Source organism: Tachysurus vachellii, chromosome 22 (assembly GCF_030014155.1).
Source record: "Tachysurus vachellii isolate PV-2020 chromosome 22, HZAU_Pvac_v1, whole genome shotgun sequence".
NCBI lineage: Eukaryota > Metazoa > Chordata > Actinopteri > Siluriformes > Bagridae > Tachysurus > Tachysurus vachellii.
The window spans coordinates 1,060,021-1,076,071 of NC_083481.1; the positions used below are offsets into that span (position 1 = coordinate 1,060,021).

Genomic DNA, 16,051 nt, shown 5'->3' on the forward strand with positions numbered 1-16,051 from the left:
TTTAAATAAATCCAGTTTGAAAAAAAAAGTTTGATTAATGAAGCTAAAGCAAAAGTCCCTAGCGCATATTAAAGGTAGAACCAAAAGGCCTACTGTCCACATATTTCGACAGTGTGGATTTCCCCCCTCACGTGTTCAATGTCAACCAATGGCTAAGAAGAATACGAGAGAAAAATAATTACCTGTCTAGACTGTATCACTAAACACAAACAGACATTACACCCCATATTAAACCGAAAGCGCGTTTAGGAGACTGGGGACGTCGTCATGTCCGCGAACTATTTTGTGGATTCACTGATAAATAATGAACCTCAAGAGGTTTTCAAGGCCAGCGGACATTTCACAGACATGTGTTCATCGCCATTTTTATCAGCAGACTGTTCACACCTTTCTTCGTGCAGTTATGCATCTAAAAATGCTCTCTTTACTTCGGCGTGGGATCCTATATATTCACAAAAATCCGTCTTTTATGTCAAACATCCGGCCATTGGCGCAGACTCGAGATTTTTACAGCCATGGATTGAACCTGCAGTGAGCAGTAGAAATTACGACCTGACGTGTGAGGACTTATCAGACATGAGACATAAAGAAAATTCTTGTTATGTATATGATCCATCGACGCCTACAAAGTTTCAGCAGCTCAACTCTACTCCACTCAACTCCGGAAAGACTAAAGAAGACAAACCCGGGTTAGATCCCAGTAAGTCAAACGCTTTACATGTATTACCATGACGACAACTGAAGATAATGCAAAGTGGATTTATTTACTGCAAAATACAAAAAATACACGTTTTAATGTTAATTATATCTATAGCCCATGCACACTTTGGAATGGAAGATACATGTTTAAAACGTGTAGTCCGTTTAGAGGAAATGGCATTAGTAGATTAGATAAGACGATAAAATAGCTCTGTTTCCAATGGGTAGATGTGTTAGGTTGAATCATTTCATTTTAAATCATTTCATTTTAAATGGCTTATTTGATCTATTTTGCTGTATACTGTGTAATAACAAACGTTTAATATACTATTGTTTACATTTTATTGAAGCTAATAATCAGTTTTGTTGGCTGATGAAAATAAGAAAAACAGTAACACGGCCATTTAAAGCAACATTGACGATTTACTGTAAAATAAAAAAAAATAATAGTTCTTTAGTGTCTACACGATGGCACAAAATGTCACCTCCGGAATTCTTTTTTTATTTTTTATTTTTTACAAAGAATGAACTGGAGAAAATTAAACCGTTTTCACCTAACCATCTTGTTCTAAGCGCTTTAAAATGGAGGCTGCATTCAATCCAATTCATAAGATGTTGATACGACTCATTTGTAGTGAAATTAATAGTCTACTGTAATGTGTTATTCGTGAGAACATATATTAAGTTGTGTAGAGAATGGGTCATAAACAACAACAAATCTGATTTATTCTTTGGTTCTGTGACGTTGTCCTGTGTTAAACAGGATGTAGATTATAATTTGGAGTCACTGAATAACACTTTGCAGTATTTCTTTTACTACATACTGTAAACATGACACATTTAAAATTATTATCTCCAGAAAGTTTGGAAAGTCACCCAGAGTTTTATTCAATACGATAGATAGATAGATAGATAGATAGATAGATAGATAGATAGATAGATAGATAGATAGATAGATAGATAGATAGATAGATAGATATGCCATCCTTAAAATGCTGACGATGTATAGAACTCAACCTTGTTATGGGAGAAGTTGCTCAGACACATTCAAAGGTAATAAATCAAGATGAAGAGCTTCCAGCTATGTCTTAGTTATATTTATTTATTAAGGTGTTTATATTCTCAGTCTAATTATAGATAAAACTCTGCACAAAGTTTAATGTTATAAACAGACATGGGTCATAAAGAGGCTATTAAATCCAGCCTCGTGAAAATTAGAAAATACTATCAGACACTTTCAGCAAAATTCTTTATTTCTTGAAAGATTCCTATGAATTTCTGTTAAATTACACTTAGAAACACACACTCACTCACACACTCACTCTCTCTCACACACACACAGAGACACACACATAAACACACACACTTTATAGTGTCAGCATGTCAAATGTTTGCAACTAGACCTCAAGACAATATTATTGTAAGATTGTATTTTCGGCGTTTTAATGTTGACATTTAAAACATGTAAAATCTTACAAATACAACAAAAACATAGTAATTGAGGCTACATGAGGGCTTTAAAAAGTCTTTTATGAGGCAATAAAGCCATGGCATGTCCTTGCACTTTTATTTTGAAGTCTGTTTAACCTCAGTAACAGCTATAGCTTTGAAATGCGGACAGATATTGAGAGAATTATTATTTTTAAACATAATTAGCCTTCTTTTAATTTGGTGTAAATGATTCATATACATGAGATGATGATTGTTGAATATGCAAACAACCATAAAGAACAAATAATTCTTAGTTTGGTTATTTGTTTGTTGATTTATTACTTTATCTATTATCTATTTTCCAGATAATCCTGCGGTCAGTTGGATAAGTGCAAAGTCGACCAGAAAGAAACGCTGTCCTTACACGAAATATCAAATTTTAGAGTTGGAAAAGGAATTTTTGTTCAACATGTACCTCACCCGGGACCGTCGGTATGAAGTAGCACGAGACCTCAAACTCACGGAGCGCCAGGTCAAAATCTGGTTTCAAAATCGACGCATGAAAATGAAGAAAATGAGCACGGATATAACTCAAGACAGAAAGTCATGATAAATTAGCTAACATTTCTGGACAAAACAAAATGGATTGTATGTTTTCCAGGGAAAACCATTTATTATTATAAATATTATGTTACCTAAAATAATAAATGTAACATAGTATTAGGTTTAAAAGTGAAAACATTTAACGTCGTCTCAACTGGAACATGCATTAGTTTCTACATTTAAACGATTGTTTTTGTTTAAATTTTCTTAGCAGTATTTTTTTTTACTTTGTCTTTTTAGTGTACTGTTACACTATGTTACTGAAGGAGTATCCGTGATAGCTTGGAACATTAAGTATTTCGTATATCTTTAACAATTTTGTAAAAACATACCATTCTTCTGATGACAAAAGCAAAAGGAGGAAAAGTGTTGGACAGACTAAGCCCCTGCAGGGAGGTTCATGTAACACTGCCTCATTATTGTGTACTAAAATAATGTTTGTTTCAGAGTTTCAGAAACTTGAGCCGTTTAATGTGCCATGCTAAAAGACTTTCGTAATTGTATTTCATGCTTACTGATATTCCAACAAGAGGTTATAACGGGATTGTTTTCTGTCTGCGAAATATAAAACCTGGATTTGGATTTATAAGGTTTAGATATAGTTGGATTTTTAGAAGGTTTGGGTCAATATATATAAACATCTTTCTGCATATTACTTGCTGTTGTTTATCTCATTTGTTCACCTTGTTATATAGAGCCTTCTATACAAAAAAAAAACATCCAGGAGAAATTTCCTCATTTTTTAAACTGCACCACAAACTGTAATGACAGGATGTGGAGAGATTTTAAGGCTCTATCTTGCAAGTGTCTTCCGTTCGCAGCAATGCAGCTTTACGACACTGATTCGGAAGCGCTGTTTGTCTCGGGGGTCAAACAAAACAAAACCTAACTGGCTAGACGTCTAGCCTAAATTACTTTATTGTTTTTATTGGAGGCGACGCTGAGACTTGTTACAAAGGGGTTATTACACTTGTTTTCGGTCCGCGACAAACGCGTCCAGCCTGTTGTCCCTTATCACATTCCCGTCACTTAGAAAGGGGTTTTTTGTCAAAAGCGAATTTCAGTTTTCGTCAAGGGTGAGTACTGTTTTAGAACAAAAATATTGTACAGCCTATTCCTTTATTTCTTTGTCTTGTATATTTGATCACGATCAAATTATAATAAATTGAAATGCACACAGTGCACTTAAATGTCCTTTTCTCAAAACAATTAAATGAGTCAGATCCAATACAGAACCATTTTTGTAGGTTATTAACGAAAATGGTTTTGAAAGATGTTTAAATGATGTTTGAAGGCAAAATATTTTTTTTATGGATTTGTTGTTTTAAAACGCAAGGTTTGTTCATAAACCTTAAAAAAATACTTGTTTTCTAGACAACTAGCAAACGAGCTCATTCACAATAATGTGTTGAAGCAAACCACATTAGAAATAATTTAAGAATAAGTTTTGGAAGTCATCACGGAATACATTGACATGAAAATTAACTAAGATCATTTTTAAAAAGTACGATTAAGGAATATTAACTCTAATCAAAAATATACAAACCAAATATATTTATGCATTCGTACATTTATTTAAAAAAAGTATTGTTTATGTGAGTATATAGATAGAGGTGATACAGGCAAACAAATGATTCTTGATTTCTGTCCTATGGGTCTAACATGGATATTATTATGAACTAAACAAATCCAAAATGATCTTTCTATCAAGATAAAGAAAGTGTTAAATACATCGTTTATGGACCAGTAACTAAAATGACCACTAGATGTCGCTGATCATCCACCGTCAGATAATTCGAGCCTAACAAAATGGAGACGAAATGTTTTGATGGTGATGTGGTGCGGTGCAAGAAAGAAATATGCCAGTTGATATTAAAGCGTTCTGTTTAAAACCTTTAGTGTCATTGGTTTCATTAACACTTAAGCTATCATCCTAGCATAATAAGCCATATACATATATTTATATACACACACACACACACACACACACATTATATATACATACATTATATAAATTATAAGTGATATAGATTGTATCTATTTAATTTTCATTTAGACTCAATGGAAGCAGTCTACTCTTAATGTAGAGAGCAGTCTAAGGATTTTATAAACATATTTTAACATTACGGTAGATATTAAGATGGAGAGAGAGAGAGAGAGAGAGAGAGAGAGAGAGAGAGAGAGAGAGAGAGAGAGAGAGAGATCAGATAGTGTATCAGAACAACGCAAAGAAGGATTTACCACAAATTTACGGTTTTAATAATTATTTGTGGGGAAAAACATATTTTTTCAACAAATGAGAAGTCATGTGAGAATGTGCACCTGAGGCTTGTCATGCTCCCTACGGCTTCGCGGTTGATGCAAGCTGGAAATTGGTCTTTAAAAAAAGAGCAAAGGGACAAACCACACAAAAATGCCAAATATAAGAAGATATATTGAACCTCATTGTTACTACAAGAATTAAATTTAATCATTGACCATTTTTTGGTGTTTTACAGCAATTTTATATAAAGTATTAAATATAAAACAACTACCGATTGCACTGTTGTATTACAAAATAACCAAATAGATTAAATATATTTTAACCCATTTAATATGACTGCTATAAATACTTTGGATAAACTTCTAAGGATCCAATGCAAGGATCCACAGAAATGCCTCATCTCAATTAGACTAATATCCTCATGTAGCTGGTTTCATTTTGATTTCCATCAGCAGCATATTTATAAAGATCAAATGTATTGGATTTTGGTATATATAATATATTTCTAAATATCTAAACCACATTTAAAATCGACAGATGAAAAGTTTAAAGGAATACAATTATTTAAATGTACATGCATAAAGAAAAAATACCCTTTCTCCTTCTAGCACTTTTTTTTATCTCACTAGTGAACTTCAGAAAGTGTTTTTTTTTTCACACGGAAGTGAATTTTGTCTAAGAGATTTGTCTATTCTTAAGATCTTTGAACTTTTTTGATGTCCTAAAGGGTTGTAAAAGCCTGTAAACTTTATTGGACCATAAACTAATTAAAGTTTAAAAGAAAAAAAGGGGGAACCGCTGATATATTTGCAGCTCCAACACGAGTTCTTACATTTAAAAGCGTTGAGATTATCAACCAAATTTAATTACAACGATACTGCACAGGATGTGCAAAATATAATAATTACATTACACAGTATAATGAGAGAATAAATTATTAAATAAATTAAATTTGACCAATTTCACATAAGTCTCTGGTTATACATTGACTTGGTGACTGGTCATCTTATTACTACTAGCTGTTCTGTTTCTTTTTTTTTTATTTTTTTTTATAATATGTAAACCAACCCTTTAATATTATTTGTAGTGGTACTAAAACACTAAGCTGAACGGATGAGTGTATTGCATATTAAATGAATATTGAATAGTTTAGTGTGGGGCAATATGGCAATAACACAGATTGGCTAGTTTATATCTTTGTGGATAAAAGATAAAATGTAAATTGTTTTTAAGCGTTTAAAATAAAATAACAGGACTGAAAGACAGACGAATTAAGAAGGGAAAATAAAGCTAAAAACACCACAGATGATTGAAAAACGAAATAGTTTCCTAGTGATTTAATAATAAGTTAAACAAATTAAAATATGGATTATGGAGCTTTTTACAATTTTAGTGGTATAGGCCTAGGAACTACCCGTGTTTTGCAAGGCAACATTACAGAAAATAACAGTAAACCAATTTAGACTATTAAAAACTAAAATATGATTTCGGATGTCTGTTTTGCAGAATCTTTTTTTTCTTGGTTTAGAGGAAACGGATCATTCAATCTTTTCCACTGTGTTTTGGCTTATTCTTAAGCAATAATATAGTGTATACAGAGGTGAGTATACAGTGTATACAGAGGTGAGTATGTCGAGAGCTGAGTGTGTAGATAGTGTGTATAAAGAGACCCGGGTATGTATGGAGCTGTTTAAATAAAGAACCGCGTATGTATGGAGCCGAGTAATTAGAGAACCAGAGTATATATGGCACTGAGTATATAGACATCCCTGCATGTAGAGAGCCGAGTATATAGAGCTCCATGAACAGCTAAGGCTTGAAAGGGGGAGAAACACATTCCTGGATGTTTGGTGGTAAATTTACAGCTAAAGTAATAAAAACTTTACGACTGAATCGAGAAGGGGATTGGGTAGGGTTTGCCACGTGACCTGCTCTCCGTGAACATGAACTTTATGCTTTTGGCGTTTGGTTTGGTGACTCAGATTCACTCTCAATCTCTAAAAGAGTAGCATGCAGTTCTTACTGAAGCTTGATATAAAATAATAAAATAAAAGAAGAGAAAGCGTTCGGTATTTGATTTTTCAAATGTCTTCTTCATCAGCTTCCTCGCATCTTTAACCAGAACAGCTACAATCATTTATTGATCATAGACTATATAGTGTAAAAAATTTCCAGCACTGACACTTACCAAATACGGAATATTTGAATGAAATGACTGGTGCCATGATGAAGTCCCGAGTGTTGGTAAGTCGGCATTCTGTTTTGTTACTGGTTTACTGCATGCAACACTTTACGATACAGACTCATACAAGATGTTGTTTCAATTTGTTTATGGTCATCTATATATATATTTTTTACTTTATTCTAAATTAACAACTGAAAATATAAAATGTTTAATGAAGATCAAGATTTACTTTGTTTAAACATTTTCGTTATTGACTATCAGACATTAACGTGTCCAAATGGTGCGCCATATTTGTTGATTTAGGGATGCAGATTTGCATTTAATAATAAGCTACATGAAATGTAAGCACGTACTACTGTACAGAAAAGCATGACCGAGATCTGAATTATCTGAAGTGCAAGTATATAAGATTATATCAGTGTTTTTATTTATCGTTTTAGTGTTTCAGCATTTTATTGTTTACGCAGACTATCACTTTTTTATATAAACCAAAAAAAATTTATCTTGTATGCCATTCTTGCTGTATTTCCTCCCAATATTGTTTTAGATTGAGGACATTTTAGTCCTAGTGAGTGAAGATGTTTTATTGGGTCTTCAAGGCACTTCTGTATGTCGCTCTGGATAATGACGTCTGACAAATGCTATGAATGTAAATATGAATGTTTATTAATTTCTCCACGTTGGTAACGTTTTGCTTTACCTTCTGGAAGTGTTTTTTATGCTAGCAACAATAATCAATATCACTGAACAAATATTATATATTAACCATATCTTTCTATATTTAGAACGATAATAATAGAGAACATATTTAATACTGAACAAATATTGTATATGAACCATATCCTTGTTTATAAAGATCTCTGTAAAAAACTATATTTAGAAAGATAACTTTTCTTTGATCCTTGGAATATTTCCAGGTTTTTATATATAATAGAAATCAACTGTCCAACAGTTACAGGGAATATTTTATATTTAATGAAATGATGACTGTAATTTAAAGATAAAAGCAATTTAAGTTACTCACTTTACAAATAAAACAAATTTAGAGGTCATCGGTTATTAGTGTGTTTTATCTACAGAAACAGTGAGATTGAATGAATCCGCCCATATTTAGAAGAGTAGTTAATGCTGCCATCTAGTGTTCAGAAGTATATCGGTTTTTTTAAACAGCACCATCTCAATACACAGTTCATTTTCATTTTTAATCGGTTATAGCAGGCATACGATATATCATGTTACAGACAAATTAACTCACAGCAAGTTAAATCACAACAGCTACCACCTTAATCTGTCTGGCCAGTATTTCAATAATAATAATAATAATAATAATAATAATAATAATAATAATAATAAACAACTATATGTAAAACTATAAATTAAAATCTAAGTCAAAACTTAGATAAACAAGAAGATAAACAATATACACTAATCGTTACAATAAACATGCATGTAAAAAGTACAAAAAATACTACAAAGTTAAATAAAATGCACTTTTATACACAAATATCGTATACATTACACAAATACAGTTGTAAATGAATTAAATAAATTAGTAAAAACAAAAAAGCAAAGAACGTCAATATTTAAGAATAAATGGTTAAAATATGTGACAGTGTTCATTTATGTAATGAGGAAAGAACGCTGAAGTAAAACAAGTGTTTGAAATTCATAATAAAAAAAGCTGCTAAACATAAGCAATAGATTTTTTTTTATTTAAAAAACAGACGGCCAGTTTTTTGTCACTGGATCTTTATTTGTAAGTAAACCCTTTATTTTAAAACTTTCAGTTATTCTAGGGCTTTTGTTCTTTAACATTGATTAAGCAGTAAAAAAAAAGAGTTAACCGTCCGGCCGTCCGGACGGATGTGTGGTCAGCAGTGTGTTTTCTCTGTGACAGACTGTGTGCAGACATTTCAGTTTACGGCCCCAAAAGGTCGGAAGTCTCCTTCTGTTGTTCTTTCCAACATCAGCGACACTTCTTAATGGCGTTCAGGCTAAATGTGAAGCAGACACACACACACACACACACACACACACACACACACACACACACACACACACACACACACACACACACACACACACACACACTTTCTTCTGGCTATGTATTACTTTACGGCTAGGTTAGTTATGCAACAGTAAAATAAATCTAAGAAAGGTTTTAGAGGCTTTAGTGCCATAGCAATAAGTAGCAATTAATAAAAAAAAAAAATCTAAAAATTTCTTATATTTTGTGTCTCATATTAAAATCTTGCTCTATAATTGTATTATGGATCTATTTAAGTGGCCTAGTGATTATATGATGCATTCAATTGTAGATATATTTTTATATATAGATATAGATATATATTGCGGTTGCTGTCTTTTCTCTTGTATCACCGTTTTATGTCATTTGAAAAAAAGTTAGCATGTTTCCGGAGCCATGTTGTTATTTGTGTTATTTCCTTAGTCCTGTGTTGTAATCCATATTTATGACTTAATTTGCCAAAAAAAAAAAAATCTAAACTCAGACAGAGTTGGTCCTACTGCACGATGTCCTAAAACACTTTAGCCACCGCTGAAAACTGATCATCAGTCCGATTTCTATTTTGTATTCACATTAATCCCTCGCTAGCCGTGTGTGCACGCTACCGAGGCTCTGCAGTTAACTTTATTAACATTTATCCTTATATATTCTTTTATCTATTAATAAATCCAAATAGCAAGGACATCTTTAAAATTCAGAAACAACAACAACAACAACAACAACAACAACAACAATAATAATAATAATAATAATAATAATAATAATAATAATAATGTTCTGTATTAATAAAGTTACATTCCGATTTATGTTTATGTCCTACAGGAGCTTCGATAGATCAGAAAAAAAATCATTTGTCCAGTACATTCCGAGTCTGAACAAAAGGTGACACCGTAAAACACTCTACTGAGCAGTTCTAGTGCAGAAGCAATCCTCTCCCACAGTTATTTATAAATACACCGTGATCATAGTGCATTTTTTGTTTAATTAATCTCATTATTATAATACATACTTTAAATAAACAGTTAAAAGCTAATCACGTACCACTTTAAATTTGTAAGAAAGAATTCGCATTTGTTATTTTTGGTGATTCTTCAAGGCATCGTTTTCGTTAGTGATAAATGAGTTTGTAAACAGCGTGCTTTCTGTCTTTCTACTTTTTTTATCTTTGTCGTGTGAATGGAATGTTACTGTAAATTATATTTCTCTGACGAGTTCAGTTTCAAGTCAACCAGGTTCTCTGGTTTTTACATTTACTTTTATTTACATCAAAACTCTTATACAACACATTTAATAACACAAGCGTTTGTTTTTGTCGTAAACTACGGATAAGTACTATTTAACATTTTTTTAAAATCTGATATCTTATAGATATATGGACTAAGTGGTAAGTAAGTTCAATAAAAGTAATTTATTTTAGTTTTTAGACTTGCTTTCAGATACTCGGATTTGCTCTCTGTGACTCATATGGCTTCAATTATAGAATGGACCTCTAAAAGTGTCCAAAGTTACAGATCAGAGAGATGTTTCACTTTTGTAGATGACAGAGTGGAGTGTTTGTTAGTTCAAATAAATACTGCATCGGCAGCTTATAATATGGATCAGATATGGAAGCAAACATTTCCTTGCAGAATAAAAAACAGATACATTTTGCATTGTATTCTGCTCAGGCTAGGTTAGCTGGTTAGTGCTGGTCTGATGGAGGTTTAGCATGACCATTTTGATTGACAAACAACGCTTTGCTGGTTAAACTCTTTTATTGCTGGTTATTTTGAAGTCAGTGTGCCTTGTCTTCTTCTTGTTGTCGACCAAATGTGCTAGTCTAAGCTAGCCTTTTTTTCTCAGCGAGGATATCTGACGTTCCTTTTCTGTCTTTTTTAATGTCGTTTTGACTTTGAAGTGAAAATCCTTCAAGACTACATTAAGAAGAGAAATGTATTGATTTCTCACGTCAGTGTAGTTTAATTCACTAATTTGTGGCATTCAACGTTCAAAATAAATCAATTTCTGCTAGGCTCATTGACCGCAGTACATGAAAGGGATTTATTAAAATGTCTGTGGGCAAACTTTGCTGAATTAGGATCATTTTTCACTCCTGAAAATTAACTACAAACGAATCGCATTGGCGTCCGGCATTGTCTTTAGCAATGTATTCATATACAAACACATGAAAATTGCACAAAATAAAAAAAACGAAGTGAATTTAATTATTATCATTTTATATGAACATGAGGTCTTTGCTCTACTTGTAAAGACGCTTTTGTTGGAAGTTGACATTTGTCTGGTTTTATGACTTTCAGCTCAGGCGTTAAGCAGTAAAACTGCCATAAACCTCCGCCTGCCTCCCTATAAATTTCCCTTCTGCACAAAAGGAGTCAACACACTAAAGTATGCACACAACATGCCCAAGAATGCTTGGTACAATTATACAGTAAAATAAATGTATCTTTCTAAAATATTTTAGACGAGAATGACTTTCGGATTTGTCCACGATGATTTCAACCTCAATTTATTTTGTTTAGCAGCATAAGTTAATTAAATAGCACTATAGACAGCGGCACGGAATCAATAATACTTAAACACATAATAGATAGATAGATAGATAGATAGATAGATAGATAGATAGATAGATAGATAGATAGATAGATATCGAATATTCAACAACAACAACAATAATAATAATAATAATAATAATAATAATACAAAATGTCTTTATTTTTATATAAACCACCTTAAAATATTACTATACTAGAATAACAATTCATACATTCATTTATCATATATTTCAAATATTTCATTTACACCTCATTTTATATTATATTTGACTAAGAAAATTATTCAGTAATTCAGTAATTATTCAGTATTTATTCGTTTCATGATTTATTACTATATTAAATATTGTCCGCCTTTTTCTCTCGTCTAAAGTAAAAGATAAGACTCAACAGTTGTGCACATTAATATTGCTGTACATTATTGCATGATGTTATTAGAGTGATAAATTAAAAATGAACATGAAAGTTATTCAAAATGATAACACTACATTAAAGAAAATCGGCATTTTATTAAGATCTGAAAAAGTTTGGTGTCATTTTTATTAACGGAGGGGGAAATTAAGTAATATTGTGGAAATGTGTAGGATCAGACCAAGGGAGAAAGGGGCCCTGTAAGATGCTGTGTGTGTGTGTCTGTGTGTGTGTGTGTGTGTGTGTGTGTGTGTGTGTGTGTGTGTGTGTGTGTGTGTGTGTGTGTGTGTGTGTGAAAGAGAGAGAGAGAGAGAGAGAGAGAGAGAGAGAGAGAGAGAGAGAGAGAATATAATATGTCGCCTTCCAAAAACTGTATAATCTGATTTTATGGGAGTGAAGGTCGAAAATTTCGACTTCATTTCTCTTTTCCCCCTCTCTCTCACTCTCTTTCCATAATCAAGTCTTTCATTGGTTGAAGTGTGGTCAGCTGACCCAGTCATCTCTGTCCATCTTAGTAAGGATGCTTTGAAAACACGTTGAGCTGCGCGCGTGCAGTCTTTCATTGGTGTCCCGAAATAAATTAGACGTCATACAGCAGTGGCATTAGAGAGAAAAAAACTGAAACAAATAAAGACTGCGAAAAAGAAGAAAAGAAAGAAAAAGCGTGAGTGAGGGAGGAAAAGAAGTAGGGAGGGAGTAAAATAGAGAAAGCGAGATCAGAGAAAGTAGGAGAGGGAGGGAAAGAGAAGAAGAGAGGTTTGGAGTGAGAGAGAGAGTGGGTGAGTGAGTGAGAGTGGACGGTATGAATTCCTATTTCACCAACTCGTCCCTCTCGTGCCACTTAACCGGAGCTCACGAGGTTTTGCCCAACGTGGCCCTGTCCAACTCGAGCACCTACGACCCTGTGGTCCGCCATTTCCCGTCGTCCTATGGCGCCGCTAACCGGATGTACCGCGCGCCCTTCTACCCGCCGCAGGAAGACGTGATGTTCGGCGCAAGCCGCGCACCGTACGACTACGGATCTAATGCGTTTTACTCGGACAAAGACGCGATTTCCGGTTGCAGACAAAGCTTCGCGCAGGACTTCACAACTTCACCGTCTTTAGAGCAATGCAGAAGCGCGTGCCAGGAGCCAAAAAGCAGCAGTATACAGATTTATCCCTGGATGCAAAGGATGAACTCGCACAGTGGTGAGTTTACAAGATTTGTTTATTGTTGGTATTGTTTATTAAATATTTAAAGTGACACAACGCTGCATGGGCTTTAAACACGTTTCGTGCTGTACTGCCAGAGAAAAAAACTTTTTATTGTTTTATTACCCCATAAAGCATTGGACGGAGCTCCTTTGTCGCTCAGGCAGTAAATGTCTAATCACTCAGGGAAATAAATCCCGTTTGGTCAAAAAATAACCAAAAACATTTTTAAAACAAAACCCTGAAATAGGGAGTTTGATGCCACTGTTTGTAGACAAGCGTACTCAACAGGGACCTTTTTTTTTGTTTATGGTTATTCTCAAAATGAACAGTGAAATGCATATATGCATGCATAGGAAACTAAAGTTGCTACATGCTCAATCACAAATATATTTTATTTAATCACAAACGTGTTTTGCATTAACAAGTTGTTAGTTAGTGATGAATGAGCTGGCATGTGTGCGAGTTCATAATAAAACCATAGTATTTAACAAACAAACAGGACAGACATGTCCACAGTCCTAAGTGTTACTTTAATCAGTTCATCTTTTCTTTTCCTCAGGTGTTGGTTATGGGACTGACAGGCGCAGAGGTCGTCAGATTTATTCTCGATACCAAACACTGGAGCTGGAGAAAGAGTTTCACTACAACCGATATTTAACACGGAGAAGAAGAATCGAGATTGCCAACACGCTGTGTTTAACAGAGCGACAAATTAAAATCTGGTTTCAGAACCGCAGGATGAAATGGAAAAAAGAGAACAATCTGACCTCCACTCTAAACGAACAGGAAACACGGAAAGAGGTTACAGAAGAATCCACTAATGACACTAAGGAGTAGATTTTTTTTGCATCAGGCACGTTGTATGTACATGAAACTACCTAAAAACCCATGTGCCATAATTATGTGTGATATTTCATACATATATGTATATTGAACAATATGGTTAGAAAACTACCTATCAATCAAACTACCTGTTGAATTTTGCTTCACAAACTGTTATGCGTATATATATACTTCACGTATTCGTCATATATATAAGTACGGCTATATAAAACTAGCAGTTAAGATTACCGAACGAAATTTGTTACGGATTCAAATTAGAAGGGAACCTGACTAATTATTTGGATTCATAATTATGTATACATTTGCATATATGGAAATTATGTTTATATGAAATTACCTTTCCTTAGTTATTAAATTCTATTAGACAAAAAAATATTGGACTGTAATGATGTGCCTCTTACATGAATACAAGGACATTTTTGGTTATACGGAACTGGTATAATTTTTAAATAAACATCAACATGTATCCACAAAAACGAGTCCAAACTGTGTCACTTATGTGTTATTTTAAATTGCACCAGCATTAGCAATATTCTCTATAGATTCAGATTCAGGAATAAACTTTACACTATACAGTTCCTAAAATATTTATCAAAGCGTTGAACATTATATTCCTTATAATTATTGACATTGTACTATGTTTAATTTGTAAGAATTGAACTCCACTGCATTCCAAAAAGTGATCCGAATTCTGTTTACATGAAATCATGGCCAACAAAAGGTCTATAGATAAGTTGAAAATACAAAATTAAAAACACATAAGCAAAAAAAACTAAATACTTAAGATAAATTACACCCAGCTCGAACATGTTTTTATCAAATGTTTGGGTATAAGCATGCTAGAGGTTTACATTTTAACAGAAGAAGTTAAATATGACTCCATTATAGATTACAAAATTGTAGATCAAAAAAGAAGTTTGAAAATAATTTAGAAATATTGCATTGTAGCTTTTACACCGTAATGATGTGGGGAATAAAAGCAAAGGCATATTTGATAATATATATTTACATACAGATTCTGTTTCCTTTCCCGTGTATTCATTGGAATAATGAGTGTAGTAACAGCACTTAAATCTTGAACTAAGTCTAAAGATTAAACCCCGCTACATCAAATGTTCAGTATACAAACAAATATCAAGGTCACTCCAAGAAGCACCAAACCGGAAAAATGTACATGTTTAAGAGCACAGTTCTGCTAGGCTTGGCTTTATTTATGGGAGTGAACTTCGAAATTTGGGTCATCAGCGAGACTTTCAAAGTGCAAAGTTTACTAATCAAGTAAGATTAGAACTCTTGGTGCCATTTATCAGTAGCACAGAAAATAATTCCGTATACAAATTATAAACTAGTGTTTTTACTAAAACTATTTCAAACTTTACCCCTTAAACCCATCACGAAGGAGAGCTCTTCAAAACGTATGAATTAAAAATGAAATGATTCCACCCTGCTAATAGATTTAGGTTCAGAGATACACAAAAGAGCATTATTTTAACTCATATACAAAAAAAATGTCAATCTTTTTAATGTCTTGGAAGAAGTCAACTAAAACGAATCAATATATATATATATATATATATATATATATATATATATATATATATATATATATATACATATATATATATATATGTAATGTAATGTTTGAAAACAATAATAACTTAATATAACGAGTTAAATTCCTAACAATGTCACTTGATCAGCAAAAAAAATGACCAAATGACAGAAGTATGTGACAGATCTGACGGTTAATAATATAATTATTCCATCAGAAGATCTTGTCTGTCACACTCTCTCCATTTTTCGCTATTTTATTTTAAAATGGTAAAACTTGTTTAGTAAACCTGT

General features: G+C 33.0%; 2 protein-coding genes across 2 annotated transcripts; both read left to right on the plus strand.

Annotated features, from left to right (window-relative positions):
- Positions 1 to 228: 228 nt before the first annotated feature.
- Positions 229 to 4,021, plus strand: LOC132838041 (homeobox protein Hox-C9a-like). The gene is made up of 2 exons (XM_060858143.1): positions 229 to 700; positions 2,496 to 4,021. Exons 1-2 carry the CDS (start codon positions 268 to 270, stop codon positions 2,738 to 2,740), a joined length of 678 nt encoding a protein of 225 aa, XP_060714126.1. The 5' UTR covers positions 229 to 267; the 3' UTR covers positions 2,741 to 4,021.
- An 8,504-nt stretch (positions 4,022 to 12,525) lies between these two features.
- Positions 12,526 to 14,680, plus strand: hoxc6b (homeobox C6b). The gene is made up of 2 exons (XM_060858589.1): positions 12,526 to 13,357; positions 13,923 to 14,680. Exons 1-2 carry the CDS (start codon positions 12,970 to 12,972, stop codon positions 14,198 to 14,200), a joined length of 666 nt encoding a protein of 221 aa, XP_060714572.1. The 5' UTR covers positions 12,526 to 12,969; the 3' UTR covers positions 14,201 to 14,680.
- Positions 14,681 to 16,051: the final 1,371 nt, after the last annotated feature.